The following is a 20,803-nucleotide window of genomic DNA, read 5'->3' as shown; positions in this document are numbered from 1 at the left end:
ACACTCTAACTGCTATACCACACTGCCTCTCACATTGGTGGACAGGTGTTCTCCCCTCCTAGATACATACATATTGTCAAGCTGTATGAAGCAACACAGGCTATATGCATAATAGAATGTTTATGTTAGATCAAAACTATGGCTTGGAACATGGTGGCAGCAGGACCTTCCCTTCCACACACCTGAACCACGGGGAAACCTGGCTGTATTTACCACATCTTTAGTTCTCCAGATATGCAAGCAGTCCCAGGTTAGAGTATCTGGTTCCGTAGCATTGTTTGATGCTAAGCTGGTGCTTACAAAACACATTTATTCAATCATTTATATGCTACCTTTCAGCCTTCAAAGGGACTCCTAAAGTGGCTTAGGTCATTATTAAAAGGAAATGTTTTTTAAAGCAACAAGAAGAAGCACAGTCCGCCTGGAAGTTATTCCCAAGAGGAAGTTTTCCTTGCACCCTTTCTAAACAGACAGCTTGTTGGGGGATACCGTATGGATATCCTGCCTATGGAAGCAATCCTGTGCACAAGAAGCTGCTGTAAGGTTACACCAGACCCAGCCCTGTTCAGCAGCAGGCTTTTGCAGAAAGAACTCAATTGCACAATGGCAAATTTAGCTGCACAACAAACCCACTTAAAAAAAGAAGACTTTTTAACAGCAAGGAAAGTGATAGTTAACAATCAATTGATGGGAAGTCCTATGTCCTCTGAAGAAACAAATCAGGATGAATGCTCAATAAAGAGAGGGCATTGTATAACCTCCGCCCAAGCTTTCTGCAATCTGGAGGTGCCCTAAGATATGTCGCGTGTGAATTGATACACCAGTCACTGCAGCACGGGGACTATGCACAGAGAACACATACACACTTTGCCGAAAAATTCAGAAGTTATCTGACCACGCTACTTATCCTCTACTGGGAGTTGATAACTGACACAGATGGCATACAGCTTGAGTTCCAGGCTGGATTATTTTATCTCGCAATGGCTGAGATGATCTGCAAAATAACTGCCTGATTATCTGTCTCCTGTGTTGTTTCAGTGCTGGTACTAGGAACCATCCCTGAAGCCTTCCCATCGCTAACACGAGAAGTAAGAAGCAGGACTCCTTATAGGTTCTCTCGACGTGGAGAATCATCTTCCAGCCAAAACCTATTTAACTGTTAATTCCCTTTTTTGTGATTAGAAACCTCCAGATCCACGAAATATTCATTTTGCCAAGTGCTCTTAACTGACTGCCCTCATTTCCTGTCTGTCAGAAAAATGTCAGCCTGGGACTTCATCAGTCCTCACTGGAAGACGTTATTAAATCAATGAGCATGTGACCAGTGATTCACTTTGGAGAGAATTACTGAAAGCTCAATTCAAGTCAATAGCTTCTGCATGTTTGCTTTCCTTCAGCAAAAGGCAGTACAGCTGCCAGGAGGATTTTTAAGGCTGGCTGTCGGAACTAGCAGGCAACGATTTCTTTCAAGGATTTGTAGGTCGGGGGCTTAGAGAGGGAGAAGGAGGGAGAGGGGGATGGGGGAGCTGACAGAGTCAGTTGAGAGGAGGAGATTTTCAACACAGCAGCTAGGCAGGGAAGTGAATTCAGCCACAGCACGCCAGAGGGGGCTCTTAGGCAGAGCATCTGCTCCTTTACCAGTCGGGGCTAATGGGTTTGTTTAAGGCTTTGACTGACTTACCTTTTCTGCTGCAGCGCTTCGTCCAGGGTTTCCTGCTTCTCTTGCAGCAGCCGCTGGAGGTGCCTCATCTCACGCTGGTACTGAGCAGCCTTCCCGGCAAATTCCTTCTCTTGCTCCGATGCTTTCAGGCTGATGTCTCCGAGCTTTCCGGCAGCCGTCTTTTTATACACCTGTGAGAGTTGGAGAACAGCCCAGTTAGAATCAGCACCGGGGTTGCGAGCCAGCTGACGGGAACTCAACTGGCGGGAAGATGGTTTTCTCCCACAGGGGCTTCATCCTGAAACCAGGGGTGCTTTGTTCAAAGAACAAATCGGGTAGGTTGGAAATGACCTGGTCCTTCCTTCAAGCATTTCTACTGCATGCACTTTCTACAGCATACAGCTAAAGGTGTCACTGCATAGGTCTACTGTGCTATTTTAATGCCTCCCTTTGGAGAAAGGTCTTTATAAAACAGGTCTTAAATCCAAATATGTTGGACTCATCAGGAAGCCAAGTTGGACTTTAAGCACATGTTGCTTATAGACAAGTTTAATAATTTGATTGTAATTGTTAACGTATCACTGTAAGGCTGGGAAGAGATGCTACTGGGTGGCATGTATGTTCATTAATCCTTTCATCTTGGAAAAACAACTCAGCTGCCTTATAATTGCTTTGGGTGCCTTGAAGCTGTGTATCCTTTCCCTGAAGCACTGGAATGCAACACCTTTCTCCCTGCTTTTGCTGAGAAAATGCATTGTTTAGAAAAGCAAGGCATTATTTAGAAAGCATTAGTTCTTTTTTGAAACAGTGAATTTTACTTCTGAATCGCAAAATGGCTAAGCATGCAAAAAGCAATGCTAAGTGAACATGAAGGAGGAAAAAATATTTCATCTTAGATAAAAAGTTTCATTCTGATTATTACTTTACATGAAACCTCTTATCCGCCTACATGTAAAAGATCTCAGCTTTGGGGATACCTTAACCTTTTCTTCTGGATGAGCCTGATGTTAATGCTAGCCAATTTCAGATTTATTAGTTTGAAGATCAAAACTACACCCTTGCCACAGGTCTTCAAGGTCTGAAAATTTATCCAGCAGACTTGGAAAAGCACCATTTCCAATTCAAGTCTGTGTACTCATGTCTAAAAGTAGAGCAGGAATTAAAAGGAAAACAAGTTGCCCGGGGAAAGAATTAAGCTAGGGTGATGTGGGAGTCCATCCTATAAAAATTCAAGCATGTTCAATTGCATCAATATTTAAATGGATGGCAATGGTATATGGAAGCTTGTCTACTTGTGTTAAAGATAATGGTTTAGCACAAACAGGGTGCAGTACTGCAGAGGTACCCAACTTGTTGTCTCCAGATATTGCTGTACAACTGCCACCATCCCTGACCACTAGGCATGTTGTTGGGGACTGATAGGATTTGGAGTCCAACAGGACCTGAAAGGACATTGGCTGTCCTGCAGAGTTGAGCACCGGGTGCTTGCCTGTCGGATGAACTCAGAAAACTGTCACCTGAAATTTTAGGAAGACTGAACTTTATGGGAGGGACCACAGCTCAGGGGTAGAGCACATGCACTGTATCTACAGAAGGTCTCAGGTTCAAGCTCTGGGGGCCCCGGTTTCAAAACACAGGGAAGCAGGCGGAAGAAAAGGCTTCTGCCTGAGACTCTAGAGAGTTGTTGTCAGTCAGAGTAGGCAGTACTGGACTAGATAGGTGAGTAGCAGGGCCTGGTAACTGACAGCTCCCTGTGTTCTTACTTAATGGCAGTAAACATTTGGAAATCAGGTTGTGACTCTGAACCAGTGTGCCACACTTTATATAAAGGACAACGCTTTCCTTTTCACAGGATGTATCTAAAATATCCATCCATCCATCTAAAATATCCATCCAACAAACAACAAACTTACCTACACGAGGGATATGTTTTGGTTATAGTTTACACTGCAGTTGTATTGTTTTATTGGTTTGGGTTTTTTTAGTGTGTTTTCTTTCTTTATTACTTTATCAGCTGCCAATCTTACGCTGTGTCAGTTTGCTTCTTTGAAGTGTATAATATGGTTTTGACAGCTGTAATTTTTTTCTTTTTTTTAATGGTATAAAGGGCGGGGGGAGAAAAGGCACTAATGAAGAAATAAAAAGAGAGAACCCGAAAGGTACACTAAAAAATAGTTTATCCAGTCCAGCAAATTTCACTTCCAATCTTTCCTCAAGGGAACTGGTAAAATCCTACATATTTGCTATGTGCTCTACTGCAAAGTGATTCCAGTCCATATAATTTGTTTGTTCCTATTATCATTACATTTATATCTTGCTTTTGCTTCAAGGACCTGAAGTGGTTTCCCCCCTTCCCCATTTTACCATTGCTACAATCCTGTGAGGTAGGTTAAGCTAAGAGGCAGTGGCCAGAACAACCCAATAAAATTCATGGATGAGTGGGGATTTGAACCCTCATCTTCCATGTCCTAGTCCAACACTCTAACCACTACACCACGCTGTAGGTAATCCTATAGGTAACTGATCTCCCCTTCCCAATGTAAAATTCTATGAAACAGAACAAAGCTTTTATCTCTTGGCTTAGGTTTCTCTTGCAGGCGAGAATGGAACTGAAGAAAACAAGGAATGCAGCCATTTTTCCTACATCTACATATGGTCTTGACATTTTAAATATTGATGCATTTATATAAATAGGGATCCCACTTTCTTCAAAGTGCTCCCTAGGCTGAGGCTCTTTGGAGTCTTCCATCCCCTTCAGTTATGTTGTCTTTATAAAGCAGCAACAGCTCTAGAACTTTTAAAGGGGGGAAATGCATAAGCATGGGGAGTTTTGTCTAAAACTGTGTGTACAACTGGAGAACTCCAAAGCACAGAATTCTGAACAGGGGAACTGCTTCAATCATACCTCTGGAACAGGTGGTTGCCTGGGTTCCTCCCCCCAGACCCGCTTTCAACTGTCAAGCTTGGTAGATATACCTAGACCTTCACAGAATTGAAAGGTGCATCACAAGTGAAAGCAGGATGGCACTCCCTAATGGAAACCTGTTATATTGGGAGTGGGGTGGGAGGTTGAATCATGCTCCATTTTATCACCTAGACACAAGCAGCTGCCTAAAATCCTCAAAACCAGAAATATAAATGAAATTGTACCTGGCCATTTCCCAAATAAGAGCAAAACTTGGAAACAATGAAAAGAAAAGGCTACAAGCAGTGACATGCAAACGTCAAAGAGAGGTTGCCATGTTAATCAGTAGTAGCAAAAGCAGGAAAGAGACTAATCCATTTTTAATGGAATCATTTTCCATTGAGTAGAATCTAGCGCCACCACTTTTATTGGTATGCTACTTTGCTGCAATGGTGTTCAAAGTGGCTCACGGTATACCAAATGAATATATATATATATATATATATATATATATTTGCTTTCGTAGATTTTCACGGGTACAGGAATGCAGGTTTTGGTGTCCTCGGGTGTCTTCCCGTGTAAAAGTTGGGGTGTCTAGGCGACGTTTCGACGAGGTCTCACTCGTCATCTTCAGGCTGGTGCTTTCGGCTTCTTGTTACTGGAACAGAGCAGGATCTCAGTGTTTGAGTTCCTATAAATACTGTTGAGGAGGTGTGGTGTATAGCCTCCAATGTTCTGGGCAGAGATGAGGTTCCCAGGCTGGTGTGCCTTTTCTTCTTTTGTTCCTTAATTACTTGAGGGATATCTTGAGTGATTTCTTGAGTGATTTCCTGAATCCCACTTAGGTGGGTCATTAGGTGTGGATTAGTTGCTAAAGCCTTCGTGTCTTGAACTCTTGAACTTTGTGAAGAGTTTTTCTGAGAAGATGGCTGTACTGCACTTGGTTGTGCTCTGGCTTGGCTTCGTGTATAGGGGCGAGCTGTGGTTTTGTGGCCTGTGCCAGCCAGATCTGTGTAGGGATTGCAGGGGGGTGCAGCATCCGGAGGTGCCACCCTGGTTTGGCTACTGGATGGTGTCTGTAATTTATCTGTGGAGAGGGTCTGGGTTTGGGTCTGGTGTGGTTGATTGGTGATGGCGTTCTGTGTGCCTCTGGATCTGGTGTCAGATTTTGTGGGGAGGGCTAATTTCCAGATGTCTGGCAAGCGGGATGTGTCGTCACGCTTGTTCATGTTGTGAGGGTGTTTCTCTATCTCGATGGCTTCCATGATTATTCTCTTGTGGTGATGTTCCATGTTAAAGAGCAATTTGGAATCTGCAAAATTAATTTCGTGTCCTGTTTCCTGGAAATTAGCCCTCCCCACAAAATCTGACACCAGATCCAGAGGCACACAGAACGCCATCACCAATCAACCACACCAGACCCAAACCCAGACCCTCTCCACAGATAAATTACAGACACCATCCAGTAGCCAAACCAGGGTGGCACCTCCGGATGCTGCACCCCCCTGCAATCCCTACACAGATCTGGCTGGCACAGGCCACAAAACCACAGCTCGCCCCTATACACGAAGCCAAGCCAGAGCACAACCAAGTGCAGTACAGCCATCTTCTCAGAAAAACTCTTCACAAAGTTCAAGAGTTCAAGACACGAAGGCTTTAGCAACTAATCCACACCTAATGACCCACCTAAGTGGGATTCAGGAAATCACTCAAGAAATCACTCAAGATATCCCTCAAGTAATTAAGGAACAAAAGAAGAAAAGGCACACCAGCCTGGGAACCTCATCTCTGCCCAGAACATTGGAGGCTATACACCACACCTCCTCAACAGTATTTATAGGAACTCAAACACTGAGATCCTGCTCTGTTCCAGTAACAAGAAGCCGAAAGCACCAGCCTGAAGATGACGAGTGAGACCTCGTCGAAACGTCGCCTAGACACCCCAACTTTTACACGGGAAGACACCCGAGGACACCAAAACCTGCATATATATATATATATATATATATGAAAAAAACAATCCTATTGGTCCTCAAGGTCCCACAACATCTTTTACCAGTGAAGTGGATTATTTGCTCTTCTTGAGTGGTATAGAAGAAAGGGAACATCCAGAGCTTCCCAAGAAAGACGTCTTCTGTTCCTTTTAAAATACTAAATTCACTGAGCAACAACATAACTTGCTAACTATAATTGCAGACAGGTTCATTTTGTTTTCTCTGTGTTAAGTTTGCTCAAGTGTAGGCAATTTGTCCCTGGGGAAGGGATTATCTGCAGTCTGAATTGTGTCTGGAAACTGACTGGTAATAAATGCAGTTGTTTCAAGACTAGCGTAGTATGAGACCTCAGTCTTGGAAAGTATTCCAGCTGCTGCATTTTGGACCACCTGAAGTTTATGGAAAGTCTTCAAGAAAGTGTCACAGAGTATACTGCAGCAAATTAATTGAGAGGTCACCGTGGCATCTTCTTGACCGTTCAGCAAGGCACACCTCCCACATCCAGATCTAGATCTGAGGGATATAGCCTTCAGCCAAGGACCCCAAAGTGCAAACATGAAGGTGGTACATGGCAGGGGGGGAAAGGCCAGGTTGGTAGCATAACTTAGTGCCATTCATTTCAATGGGTCTACTCTGAATAGAACAAGATGGGATAGACTAGTTCTACCCAATCCAGACCCTCAGTCTTAATACTGCTTGCCAATCTCAGAGGCTGATGCTGCATAGCTTTGTTGCCTTTTGTGCCTGATGAGGACTTTGGGGTCTGAACACACCTTGTGGTTCCCAATTTAAATGCACGAGATCTCCGATAATAACTTTGCATTTGGTACTCTGTGTGGTGTGTGTGTGTGCTTGTGTGTGCACACACATGTGCATCTGTGGTGGGGGCTATAGTCATAAAGGAAAAGTAGCAGGTAGGTAAAGGCCTCAGCACATTCCTCATGCCTATTGCTTCTTCCTGTGCATCGCACCCTCAGGATGCCACTCTGATTTATTCCATATGTTTTTAAACAGCTCTTCAGCAGATAAGTGTCCTAGGGAGACTTACATAAAACCAAGGAAAGCACTAAAAATGTGTGTCAATAAACAGAACAGCGCCAAGCAAGTCACTGCTACTGTGAAGAGCACCATGGCTACGAACTAAGTCATTGCTTGTAAGTTCAGCATGAAACTCACAGAGTTTCAGAGTTGGAAGGGTCCCAAAGGGTCATCTAATTCAACTCCCCCTGCAATGCATTTTGGAAAATGACCGTCCAAGCAGTATACTACACAAGGTAGTATTAAACACAAGACGGTACTTGTAGTGGTTGCTAGACTGGTTTACGCTTGTCCCTGGAAATGGTGCCTTCCCCTGCCCAACACTGTGAGGAGGATGTAATGAACTAGGTAGGGGGCTGCTTAAATGCATCACTGGCCTTGCCCCTAGTTCAAAAGGTCTTTTCAGGCAACACATCAGACATTTTCTAAGTAACGAAGAAAACATTTTCCTAAACTCTCCTGCCATTTCCCCCACTACTCCTCCATGCCTCTCCAAGGAATGTCTTATGACATCGCTTTAAAAGAACAAAACAAAAAACCCTCTTGTTATAATTAACACAGGCAGGTTTGTCAACCTGAACATTTCGTCTGCTTGCGACGGCTGTCTATTCCTTTCATGTTTCATGTCTGCAACAGGAAAGGGACAAAATGAATTAGAGCATGCACAAGGGTCAGAGAGGGAGTGGGTGAGAAAGAATATTTGTTGGGAGGAATAGGGGAATAATACTTGAGCATACCTGCTTCAGTGGGCAGAGGTGGCCCAGCTCTAGCATACTACTTATCTAGAAGCATTTCAGTCTGTTTTTTGGCCTGGTCTTGGTTGTTCTAACAGAAGACCCACACCAGAAGGTGGACAGGGAAAGTCCAGCCCTCTTAATCAGCAGTCTTCAACATCACCCATCATAGCATCCTTCTGGAGCTGTCTTGCTGGGATGGGACATCTAACTGCAGTGATTTGAATTGTTCCTGAAGGGCCAATCTCAGAAGGCGGTGCTGGGAGACTGCTGCTCCACCCATTGGTCTTTAACTTGTGGGTGACTGCAAGAGTCTCCTATGCTATTTAGCGTCTACATGAATCACTGGGTGAGGTTGTCCAGAGAGGAGGAGGATACCGTCAGTATGCTAGTGATGCACAAGTCTTTTTCCTTTCCATCTAAACCCAGGGTGGCTGAGGTTCTGACCCAGTACCTGAAATCAGCGATGAATTGGATGTAGGTGAACAAACTGAAATTAATCCAGGTAAGACAGAGGTGGGAGAAGAGCTGATCTAGGATTAAGTGTAGTGCCTAATTTGGATGGAGTTGCAACCCCATCCCACCCCAGTTAAGGATCAGGTTTGTAGCTTGGAAGAGCTGCCGTATGCCAAAGTGTGGTGGTGGCCATGAAGACTTTTGAGTAATGTAGGCTAGTACCCTAGCTATGCCCTATTATGATGGACAAGACCTGGCAGCTGATCACACAGACCAAGATTTGGGGGGGGGGGGGGTTGAGAGAAGTCAACTTGTCTTCTTCATCGCAGTTCCTACATTGGAGGGAGTCAGCCTAGGCCAACCCTACAATTCTATGATGGCTTATTTTTCAACTTCCAATGAAAAACTTGTTATTTTCAGGGTGCTCTTGAGTTAAGCAATAATGGAATAACATTCTGAGATGTTTGTTGGTTATCTTTCATATGATGAGATTACTTTCCTGTTCTCTGGCTTCTTGAATATTTGGTTTGGGCTTTTAATGTTTGTAAAGCTCAGCAGCAGCAACCACCACAACCACCAAACAATGTGTTTTAATATTGTTGAAGGCCTCCTTGGGGAGTCCCTGAGGGAAAGAGAGACTGAATACAAATATTGTACCTAATTAACTGCTTGCTTTGTTGACATGGAATTAAATCTACTTAAAAAGCATTCCCACCCGCCATTCAGGTGAATATGTGAAAGTATTTCACAGCAGACAGAGAGAATTTGGTAACTGAGGAACTTAATGCCTGCTATTTACACTCTTATGAATGCTTTCCAAGGAGCAATGGTTAAAGAGAAGTTGTGTTTGGACATGCTGCTATCATAACTATTTTTTGGAAGAATCACATGAAAAAGCACACTCTCTGTTTCTAGTGTTGGAGCCTGCTCTGCTCCACCATGTTTGTGAAAGAGTGTGCAGGGTGGACCCACCAGAGAATAAGTCAGAAACCGAGACCGAGACCATTTAGGAGACCTGATGGTTAAGATAAAGATGCAAATGAAACTGTCTCCTAATAAAAATGCCGTTGTTGTTGTTGTTGTTGTTGTCCTTGCCTGTTCCCATTAAAATTCCATCACTGCTGCATGGCAACGTGAGGGTGATGAGCCAAGACTGAGCCAGCTCTGCTTATTAGGAAACGTGAACAGAAACAAATCCCCTTTTCAGGCAAAACAGACAAAACTGTGAAATGTACTGTCGCACTTATTTACCCATCAAATCCTTAAGAGTTTCACAACCACACATTCTTATTAATCAAAGAAATGCCATGGGAAACCTATATTCAATGGTGTTGTTTCCCCCCTAAAGGTTAAGTAATACCTTTGCTGAATAATTTCAAATGCACAGCACCACCAAATGAGCTACTATTAAGTTTCCCTCCCTCTGTAAGCTAAGAAACAGAGTGCAACATTACAAGAGCATCCATGCATGATAAGAAGATTCGTCTCCAATGCAAATCAAACTCTAAATGCTCGTCAAGGTTGGATTGTAGCAACTGTTATACAAGTTTCTGAGTTACATCCTCAACTGAAAGCCAAATGTTTTCCAGCCAACTTGCTTTTTTCCCATGTTGATAAGCTGCAGTAACTAAATATTCCAGATGAGTAATTGCTCCTTAATGTTAACAGATCAACCGTATGTAAGTTTGCACAGAAGCACTACTGAATTTAATGAGACTTACTCCCAATAGCACACAGGATGTGAGTGTAGTGCAGACACTTTTTCCCACAGGTGCCATCCCAAGGCAGTTCAGAAAAGGAATTAGAGAAGGGGAAGAGGGAGAACTAATCTTTGAGAGGGGCAGTAAATTTAGAGCAGAGGAATGGGGGCTGCTGGGTATACTTGCCCCAGGCCTTGGAATCATATCTAGGCCCTGATGGGGGAGATGGCATGATGCAGTACTTCAACTTGGAACACAGACACATGGGTTCAAATCCTATAAGACCCCAAAGCTCAATGGGTAATATTGGGCTCCCTCAATTTAACTATGTGAGGTAGTTCTGTTCAGATATTCAAGATAATGTCTAATACATTCTACAGTCTGTGGGATGGTGAAGCAATTTCCTCTAGGATGGAAAGTAGGATATAAAACAAAACAAAACAAATTCAGTGGATATTTGGGGAAATTATACGAAACTGAAAACCAGAGACTCCTAATTGGAAGAGGTAATTACATTTAACTACTGCTACCAGTTTTAACTATTGTTATTATATTTGCTTTTTTCTGTCGGTAAAGAATATACTCTATGATAGGCTTCCCCAACCTGATGCCCTCAAAATGATTTGGACTACAGGTCCCAATAACTCCAACCAACATGGTCAAATGTTGGGGAAGATGGCAATTTTTGACCAGGTTGGGAAAGGCTGCTCTAGGAACAACTACCAAAAGGGCATAATTTAAAGTTGAAACTCACTGCTATTATCTTTTACAGCCTGCCTAATTTAAAGATGAATCATTCTCAAACAGAGGGAGAAGAAAAAGTACCGAACGATGAGCTGGAATGCAAAATCTGTTACCAGAAGTTTAACGTCCAGAGCCGCAAACCCAAAATCTTGGACTGCCTTCACAGAGTGTGTGCAAAATGCCTGACAAAAATCCTCCACGTGGGAGATGGCTCCCATTGCATTTGCTGCCCCTTCTGCCGCCACAAGACAGAGCTGCAGGAAGAGGAAGTGGAGGGCCTTCCTGACGACGCAAATATCATGTCCAAACTCATGACAAAAGACAAAACAGCATGGAGCTCGGACTGCAAAGAAGTTGTCTTGACACCAAAGAACTTGGCTTCCTCCAGTCCTTCTCATGGGTCATCAAATTGTTTGGTGATTACCATCATGGAAGTACAGAGAGACTCCACAAGGACGCCAAGCCAGAACACCCTCTCGGATTACTACACAGATCACAGCCTTGACTCGGCGTCTGTGAACTCTCACAGCCACCTGGATCAAGATCTTTTCTCTAAGCTCTGTAACCATGTCCCCAGAATACTGGTGTGGCTGCTTGGATTTTTCTATTTTGGTTCTTTGCCACTTGGAATCTATTTATTGGTTATTCAGAAAGTGACCCTTGGAATTGTCTGTGTCAGTCTCGTGCCATCCAGTCTAACTGTGTGTCTTGTGTATGGCTTCTGTCAATGCCTTTGCCAAGGAATGTGTGACTGTTCCTCTAGAAACTAACATTTTTTAAAACTGAATTTTGGATATTGGCACTATAGACCTTCAAATGTATAGGCTATTTAAAGCCTACCATGGATTTTTTCTTTTTTTAAAAAAATATCAGTAGCCAAAAATGAGACATCTATATTTAGATGTTCCTAACATTCCATCCCACTCTCCCAATAGGTAGCCATACTTTAGTGTGTCCAACAAACAAAACCCAGAGGGGTTGATGGCTTTGACAGAGTTCTCCAGGGCAAAGTTGTAGGGTCCCATAAGGGATACATCTGATAGAAGGCAAAATTATTTATCTCACTAGAGGCTATTTAGCTTCCATCATAATGTCCACAATCCTGACAGGGCCAAGCATCACTGAGAGGCCCCCAGGAGAATAGTGTCCCTCCCTACACCTCCTAGAGGTTGTGGAGGCAAAAGAGTATTCCACCCCCAGCACTTTTTCCACCCCAAAAGTCCAGCTTTTGAGGGAAAAGGGAGGAAGGTATTTCTTTTTTGCTTCCTCGGAGGCTGGAGACTAAATTTGGCTTATGAAAGAGGGGACAGCATTTGGAAGGAGAGATATGGCCTTGCTTCTTGTTCTGCTTTGACAAGGGCTTCAACAATGGAAAGGAAGCGGAGGAAGAGGAAAGTGAAGGAGAATAGCAGGACTGGGAAAGGACCGGCACTATCACGCTATCTCCCCTGTCAAACTAGATGATCCTGTAGCTAGGATGAAATAAAAATGCAGATCTGAAGAACAGACTAGGTGAAATGGTATTGCCAATCTATTCTTCAACCTGTCTAGAATTTGTGTATTTTGAGACAGGGATGCCAAATCAAAAATGATGGAACTAGGGTATGTATACTTATATAAAAGGCTATGAAGCTGGGATGGTCTGAAATGAGATCTGTTTTATTGCATGGATTCTCATGTTCTGGAATAATGTTCCTTTACTTTAAACAGAGATTTGGCAACTTTTCTGCTAGAACATACTGTTACATTTTTTTAAGCCATTGTAATTACCGGTACAGGTCGTAAATTATGCTTTATTTTCTGAGTGAAACTCTTGAGGAAAACTTTCCTAATTAAGGCAATGTCAAGCTTTTGGTCTTTGCTACCAGCAGCCTGTTACTTATTTTATGTGAAAGTAACCTCCACTAAGATCGGTGGGCATGATTCAGCAGTTGGAGGGCAAGCTTTAGACCCAAGGACCCAATGCTACCAGCAACTTAATCTGGCCCCCAGGAGCTGTGTACATCTGGAACGCCTCCTTCCTAAACCAGCAGCCTGTGAAGGGACCATGGGAGACTCTTAGCTGGGAACTCCAGACTAGGGTCTGCTGAAGCACATAGGTTTCTCCTGATGGAAATGCATGCAAGATCTGGGTGGGTGCAGAATGCTGCTCAGGGCTGTCAACAGAAGTCAGCATGTTGCTGGCTTTATAGGAGAAAGACACAGCTAGCTGTGGCCTGGGGGCTTTGTAAAGGATAGGATAAGGAAACAGCAAGCACCAGCACTGGGCCTCCTGAAACTGTGCACTTGTTATCTGGGCCAAACAGTTACTGTACTACCAAGTTTCTCCACCACTATCCCAGCCTCCTCAAAACCTCCAGGACAGGACCTGCTGGATCTATGACTTCCATAAGGCTCACAACCTCATTCATATCTACCATCCCAAGATGCTCCTTTCTCCACAGAGCAGAGGTGCAGGTATGCTCCTGGATTGACCAATATCTGGCATATGTAAGGACTGCATCAGGTAATGTAGTATGTACTTGGTAGCAAATAGGCTTTTAACCAACAAATAATCATAGCCATTAAGTTAGAGATCACTATTTTGTCAAACAAATAACCTGCCCACTTTTAACTCTGGCCCTGCACAGCACTTGGAAGGTTGGCCACAAAAAATGTGGCCCATAGGCTGGTGTATATGCCAAATAAAATACCCCTAAGGATTTGGGGGCACTAATACAAGAAAAAACAAAAGAGCCAGCCATGATCACAATAAAATAGCTTCCTCTTTCACACCTTGGATAAAGGCTAACTTTTTAAAAGGTTTTCCTGACTTCTCAGCTCAAGGCAGTTTAATATACTCCAAACATTAGAAAACAATAAAAACTCGACAGTTCTGCAGCAACAGATAATTTAATAAAACAGTGAAACCATAACAACACAGCAGCAAGAGCATAATGTTGTTTTTAGCTGGACTACCTCATGCTGCAAGCTGCCTTGTGCTGGTAGGGAAAGGAGGACCAAAATCCCAATTGAATTTTAAATGTTCAAGAGGCTTCCAGCTGGTGTAGGCTGAACACCTGTAAGTGTAGCTGCCCAAAGGACAGGAGGAAGGAGAATGCTTTTCATCCTCTCTGCAAAAAGAGACACAAAGGGATCAAGTGAGCACTGCATGTGGTGGCACTCCAAAGCCTCAGGGCTCCTCCCAACTGTCTCATTTCCTGGAGCAAAGGCACATGAAGCCCAACCTGTCTGGCCTTGTGTTGGGAGAGGCAGTCTCGAAGCTGCCCACAAAAGGCTAGATGTAGAGCAGGACTGCCACAGTGAAATATGGGACTGATATGTCACAGGAACTGAACTTCATCCTATTACAAGTTGTACTTATGTGACTCAAATTCCCAGGATCTGGAATATTTGCTAGGGAGCCAACCATTTATTTAGTACACAGCTTTTCCACAGGACTAAATCATTTAGTTCCTTTATCTATACAATATTGATATGGCATCTGGGAACATGGGAAATTGCCTTACACCTAGCCATAATATTTGCCCCTGTAGCCCACTACTGTCTACTCTGGCAGCAGCTCTCCAGGGTTTCACGCAGAGCATGCTCTTTCCCACCACCTGCTACTGACACCAGGAATTTAAGTAGAGATTTCCTTGCATGCAAAGCATGTGCAAAGCCAATGAACCATCTTATCATACTGCCACTTACCTGAAAGTAAGCACCCCATAACATTGTGGAATTTGCTTTTGAGTAAAATGTACAGAGGATTGGGTTGTAAATCACCAAAAATTAAGGTGTGGCCATCTCACAGCTGTGGATCTTCCTCCTTCCCTTCCTAAGCATAAGCCTTTTCTGAAAGCATCACAGGGCCTTTTTATGCAGTCTTGCTTTCAGACAGAGGGCCTTCTCGGTAGTGGTGCCCACCCTGTGGAACACCCTCCCTTCAGATGTGAAGGAAATAAGTAGCTACCCTATCTTTAAAAGGCATCTGAAGGCAGCCCTGTTTAGGGATGTTTTTAATATTTAATGCTGTATTGTTTTTAACACTCAATTGGGAGCCGCCCAGAGTGGCTTGGGAAACTCAGCCAGATGGGCGGGGTATAAATAAAATATTATTATTATTATTATTATTATTAGGCCTGAGTCAAGTTTCCAGGTACTGTTCTTCTGCACTGCACATTACAACAACATCTTTGGCCTTGTTCACACATAATGTTAAGCCAGGGGAGGTAAACCTCCAGCTACCAGACCTAACAAGTCCCCCTGCCTGCCCCAGGCCTCCCCACTTAGCCTGCAGCACAGGTTGACTCAGACTAGGCCATCTTTCCCACTCCCGATGTTAGGCACAGGCAGGTAAACCTATGGAGCAAAACTGGGGCCAGAGTGGTAGTGGGACAACAATGAGGGAGGAAACTGGAAAGAGGAGGAGTCGGAAGCCGAAGAGGTAACAGGGCTTAATGAGAGAGTGTGTGGCAAAGAGAAGTCCATAATCAGACGCAGAAGCTGAAGCAGGCAAGGAGGAAGAGGGAGACCAAGAGGCAGAGATGAGTCAGGTTGGTAAAGAGTCATGGGTGTGTCTCCATCCTATTGAGAGAATATCCCCTCCCCCATCTCCTAGAACCAGAAGAGGGCTGAAACAGCTGCAGAAGAGACAGGCTACACGCAGGCACCATCTCCAATTGCTTGGGGAAAGCCCTCTCCAGGAAAAGCCCTGGACTTAAGATGGCTGGGGGAAACCGGGGACTTTCAGTCTTTGCAACTGATTCGTATGGTAAGACCTACCAGGGATGAGCTACTGTGCTCATTAGGCCTGACACTCAGCCAAATCTGGGAAGATTGTGGTTTTGCTAATAAAGAGTTAACCAACTTTGAACAGTGTGATTTACTGCCGGCTCACTCTGTGACATTTATTTAGGGAAACAGTCTCAATAACGTTGAAAGGCAGGGTATTAAACCAATTCTCCTTTTTCTTTAAATGAAACGATTCTGCAAATTATAATGCAGTTCATGCCTTTAATACTGGATGTGGGGCAAGTGTATTTTGTTCGGGATAGGCTGCAGTAGGATCAGCCACATCCTTAGGCATCCAGCAGATGAGTCTGCTGCGATGAACTCCATGAAGTATGATGGAGAGAAATATGTCCCAAGCAACTCCCCAAGCACTGCAAATGCCTGCCACTCCCTTCCACTCATCTACCACGCCACAGTAGATATTGTATCCCCATTATTCCCTTCACAGTTTTCATTGCAGCAAACACCAGATAGGACGTCAGCAGCAGCAACTGTCACCTGGTCCCAGGATGTCATATCTTGTCCACTATAAACGAATGCCCAGAGTAATCGTACACAACACTGCACAAGCGGATTGGGCCTTCACTGTTTTTCTCAAAAATAAATACTTAACTGGAGACACTTAGGAGTTGCAACAGCTCATCCATATTTATGAAGAATTACAGTATTTTGATTAGTGGAAAGCTACCCTCAGCTAGCATTTTTCTTCTAAGACTAAAAAAGAGAGAAACAAAAATTAGGCCAACTGCCAATTTCACTCCAGGGTGCTTGCTTTTAATCAAATATTTATCTTAAGGCTGGCTAGAAGAAAGAGAATGCAAAACAAGCCTGTGAAACCAAAAGGGCAAAAGTGCCTCAGCTTGACGCAGTTTGATGCTAAAAGGTTATGATGTTTATCATTACAGTAATTGTTCCAGAAAAATTAAACTGACATTCTTTTACAACAACATCTACAGTACAAAACAACTGTTGTAGTTCTAATATGAAAACCTATAATTATTATTCCAATGCCACTTAAAAGCTGGTAACTGAAAAGACATATTTATATCTATATTTTCTGTGTGAAAGGGATTTAAGATACATGCTCTAAAAATACTTCCCAAATGAGCCTCCTCCTGGCAAATACACACATGGAAAGTATCCGAATAATTGTTGATACAATTAATTCTGAGCAGAACTGGAGCCCTGAAGAGAACTTAAACCAAACAGGTCATTCCCTGGAGGGTTTGGCTAGCAAATTATCACAAAACTGCTAATCATCCCTCAAATTACATGAGTTCAGGCCATTTTTAATGTTTCAGTAAGGAGGTTACTGGGGGAAAGCAACCTGAAAGGGCAAACTGTCTCTTCAACTTGTTTGTGTGATTCCCAGAAGCATCTGGTTGGTCACGGTGGGAAGCCTAATGCAGGGTGAGTCTTTGGCCCAGTCCAGCAGGGCTCCTGATAAGGCAGAAGTGCTGCTGTTGGGTGGGTGGCTCTTAAGTCCAGAAATTATGTGGATGACCTGTTCAGGGAAGGGTTGCACTTTAATCTGAAGGAACAGGTTCAATATGGTAGTGCTCCAGGATTCCAGCCTGTCATTTGAGTCCCAAGTGGCTCATGGCTGGAGTGTGCTTATGCCCAGTTTAGGCCTGCTTGTTAGCTACTGCCATTCTTGGGCAAGGATAGACTGGCCAGAGTTGTTCGTGCTCTAGTGGCCTCCTGCCTGCAACATACCCTACGCGGAGCTCCTTTTCACATCCCTCTTTACTGCAGAACTTTACAAAAAAGGCTAAAGAATCAGGGACGAAACACCCGGTAAAAGCAAAAATGAAACAAACCCCATTCTAACAGCATTTTACAGCTTTGTAGGTCAGATACATTTTCCCAGCACATCCTGTTACTGCAGAAATCCATGGCATGCATTATCTAGAAGCAAAACTGCATGAAATAGCGGCTGTTGCAGCACTTTGAACCAAGCCACATATTTGTGACTGCAGTTCTAAAAAAAAATGTAATATATAACAGAAGAACTGTAGTGTGCTATAGATATATTGTCTGCAAACTCTACTCACCTTCACTTTCTCTTCTAACATCCCTAGGCGCATGTTTCCTTCTACTATTTTGTTGAGAACACCATCCTGCTGTCTTTCCAAGCAACTGGTCTGGAGGAAAAAGGAGGGGGAAGGTGAGCTGGCAAAAGATTTTGCTGTTCTGAAATGTATTCTACTGATATATTTATGTATATATCAATTACATTTCTGGACTGCCCTTTATCCCATAGGATCCCAGGGAAGTGAACACATGATAAAATAATAAAATAATTAAAAGGATTACATTAAAACAGTTTGGCAACAAGCACCAGAATAACCATGCCCATTCACAGGCCCCCACTCAAATGTTTCCCATCACTTGCTACCAGAGAACCTTTCAGCTGAAGATGCTGGGGGTTGAGCCAGTCATCATTGGCAGGCAAAGCAGCTGCTCTACCATAGAACTGTGGCCCTTCCCTACCACTGCCCTAGCTGAAAAACACTGTTCAGGAGGCATGTGAGCCTTAAAAGAAATGTTCAAAATGTTTTGTGCCAGACTAACTAGTAGAAACTACAGAAATCATATGAAACCCACATGCAGGAAAAATACATTACAGAATGAATATTTATCAGGTCTTGGAAAACCACACACACTGAAATGCTGACTAGTTTTCCAAAATCAACCACTTTAGCAACAGATTTCAATCACAGTAATTATCTGAACAAACAAGAAGAGCTATTGCCTACAGATCTCTCATTATTGTTCAGTGAATTAATGGAAACATTCTACCTTCAGTTCACTGGTTTCAAAAGAATCATTTATTTATCATGCTGAGGGAAGTCTAAATGCCAACGAACCACATCTGTGACTGCATTTTGCACAAAGGTCTCCTGTACTATTTTAACCTTAGGTTTTATGAAATGAATAAATAATAAAAATGGAAAACTGAGAAAAACAGGACAGGAGGCACAGAAACGTCCTATTTTTGACTGCTCTTGTCATGAACCCATAGGTGAAGGGGATAATATATAATGGATTGTTTCAAATATAAACGATTTTTTCCAAACCAGGTGGTGGACCATCAGCTGCTACAGTTTGGATTCCTCTCCTTGCTTCTCATCAATTATCTTTTTAAAAGGCATTTTTAAATAAACACACATTTCTCAGTCTAAAATTGTGAGTTCATAGGGTCTGTTTGTAAAGCACCTAGTGGTAGGCACTAGAGATACAAAAAATATTATTTAGATCCAAGCAGGCAAATGGAACTACTGCATGCATGCCAGAAGTATCAGCTTAATTTCAATTATATGACTGTATGTTTGTGTGCTCCCCTCCCCCCCCAATGCTCATGAGGCCTCAGTTCACCTATGACAGTGTGTTTTACACCTTTTCTGACTTCCTTGGCGATGGCTATGGGAAGCAAGGTGGTTTACATATCTTTCTTGGCATATCAATGGAGGTCAAGTGGTTATTCAAGTCTAGACCAGCAACTTTTATGGTAAAGACATTTCAGCTTCCTGATTGGCAGGGCAATCCAAATGCCTTCTGTGCTGGGTCAATCAGGATTGGGCAGATGTGTCCCTCCACCCAGCCCTTATGGCCTCTGCCAGCCTCCCCTATGCAGTGATCCCACATTCAGCCACTGAACAGGCTGGCAGGGAGAGGTGTCATTGCCGGAATCAGCAGCAGCCAGTGATAAGATCCAAAATGGGGCATTTGAGGCTAGGGTATTATCTGAGCCAGCCTGAGATCCAATGGTTCTGGAGCCAGTCTCTCTGCAGTCATTGGAGGGTATTGGGCCCAACCACTGCACCAGCTCCAGGCTAGCGCTGCCATCTGCCTGCCTCACCTGCCCTCCCTGACTGGCATGTTCAGTAGATCTGTGAATGTGGCAGTGGTCCTGCCACTCCCAGCTTCCACCAGGCAGAAGCTGGGATTAGGATTTCATCCTAAAACTAAACACTCTGTGGTCTGCACTCCAATGACACTCAAGTTTGGCACCTGTCAATTTCAGGAAAATACTATGCAAAATTAGTCGGCTGCAATTCTCTGATAACCCCAAAACAAACACTTATACAAAGAATAAGTGCCACCAAGTTGAATGGTGCTTACTCCCAGGTAAGATTATAGCCCTATGTGTATTTCAGACTTTAGTGCTCTAAACACTGCCCCATTCATGATATAAACAAGGTTTTGAATTCCTTATGGTTATTTCATTGAACCAGAAGGGGCCACATATAGACAATTTTTTTAAAAAAATTACCAAGTTTAAAAGACGATTACGTTCTTGAGTCATATGTTCTGTCAAGTTGACCAGGTCTGCTAGAATCCGGCGTGCTGCCATCTCCTCTTCCACTGCCTCTTCCAGCTGCTGCTTCAGAAGGCCTATTTTCTTCTGTGATCGTCTACAAGTTATTTTGTAAGGTAGAAAGAGTCTTTAGGAAGCAATTTAGGATCATTTAATATTATGATTCAACTCTGGTGCAATTCCACACCCACAATGACTTCAACTGAAATATACCAGCTTAAGCAATCACTTAAAATGCATCCAATTATATTTTTAGATATTTAACAAATGAGGTTATACCACTTGCAGAAAATCTGAATTATTATTATTACACATGACTGTTGTTTCAGGAACTCTGTGAGCTAGTGTTTGATTGCACACAGAGCATCTAGCTCAAAGAGCTACTGAACTAATAGTCATGTGTAACAAATTCATGAGTTTTAGCCCAGGACAATTTAGGCTATAACTGTGGGGGTCTGGCTCCTTCAGGCCCATT

General features: G+C 43.3%; 2 protein-coding genes across 5 annotated transcripts in view; one reads left to right on the top strand and one right to left on the bottom strand.

Annotated features, from left to right (window-relative positions):
* The window catches only part of CEP89 (centrosomal protein 89), a 51,754-nt gene that overhangs the window by 9,759 nt on the left and 21,192 nt on the right, over positions 1 to 20,803 (bottom strand). Inside the window, exons 15-17 of the mRNA XM_083453454.1 lie at positions 20,284 to 20,425; positions 18,062 to 18,151; positions 1,682 to 1,851 (exon numbers count right to left, since the gene is read on the bottom strand). Of these exons, the coding sequence (XP_083309580.1) occupies positions 1,682 to 1,851; positions 18,062 to 18,151; positions 20,284 to 20,425 (402 nt within the window). The remainder of the gene's footprint in view (positions 1 to 1,681; positions 1,852 to 18,061; positions 18,152 to 20,283; positions 20,426 to 20,803) is intronic.
* Positions 1,860 to 14,611, top strand: LOC310684141 (E3 ubiquitin-protein ligase RNF182-like). Of its 4 annotated transcripts, none has more exons than XM_083454623.1 (2): positions 1,860 to 1,995; positions 8,761 to 14,611. In XM_083454623.1, exon 2 carries the CDS (start codon positions 11,276 to 11,278, stop codon positions 11,999 to 12,001), a length of 726 nt encoding a protein of 241 aa, XP_083310749.1. In that variant the 5' UTR covers positions 1,860 to 1,995; positions 8,761 to 11,275; the 3' UTR covers positions 12,002 to 14,611. The 4 variants fall into 4 exon arrangements, with proteins under 4 accessions (XP_083310749.1, XP_083310750.1, XP_083310748.1 ...); XM_083454624.1 differs by having other exon boundaries at positions 1,876 to 1,995; positions 11,260 to 14,611; XM_083454622.1 differs by lacking the exon at positions 1,860 to 1,995 and adding an exon at positions 3,561 to 4,870 and having other exon boundaries at positions 6,827 to 14,611.

This window comes from Podarcis tiliguerta, assembly GCF_965153285.1.
Source record: "Podarcis tiliguerta genome assembly, chromosome: 8".
Taxonomy (NCBI): domain Eukaryota; kingdom Metazoa; phylum Chordata; class Lepidosauria; order Squamata; family Lacertidae; genus Podarcis; species Podarcis tiliguerta.
The sequence above is the reverse complement of the archived record's forward strand: the minus strand, read 5'-3'. Positions and strand labels throughout refer to the sequence as shown.

Excerpts from the sequence above, each read along its gene's own strand:
- LOC310684141 (XM_083454623.1), top strand. The coding sequence starts at position 11,276 with ATGAATCATTCTCAAACAGAGGGAGAAGAAAAAGTACCGAACGATGAG.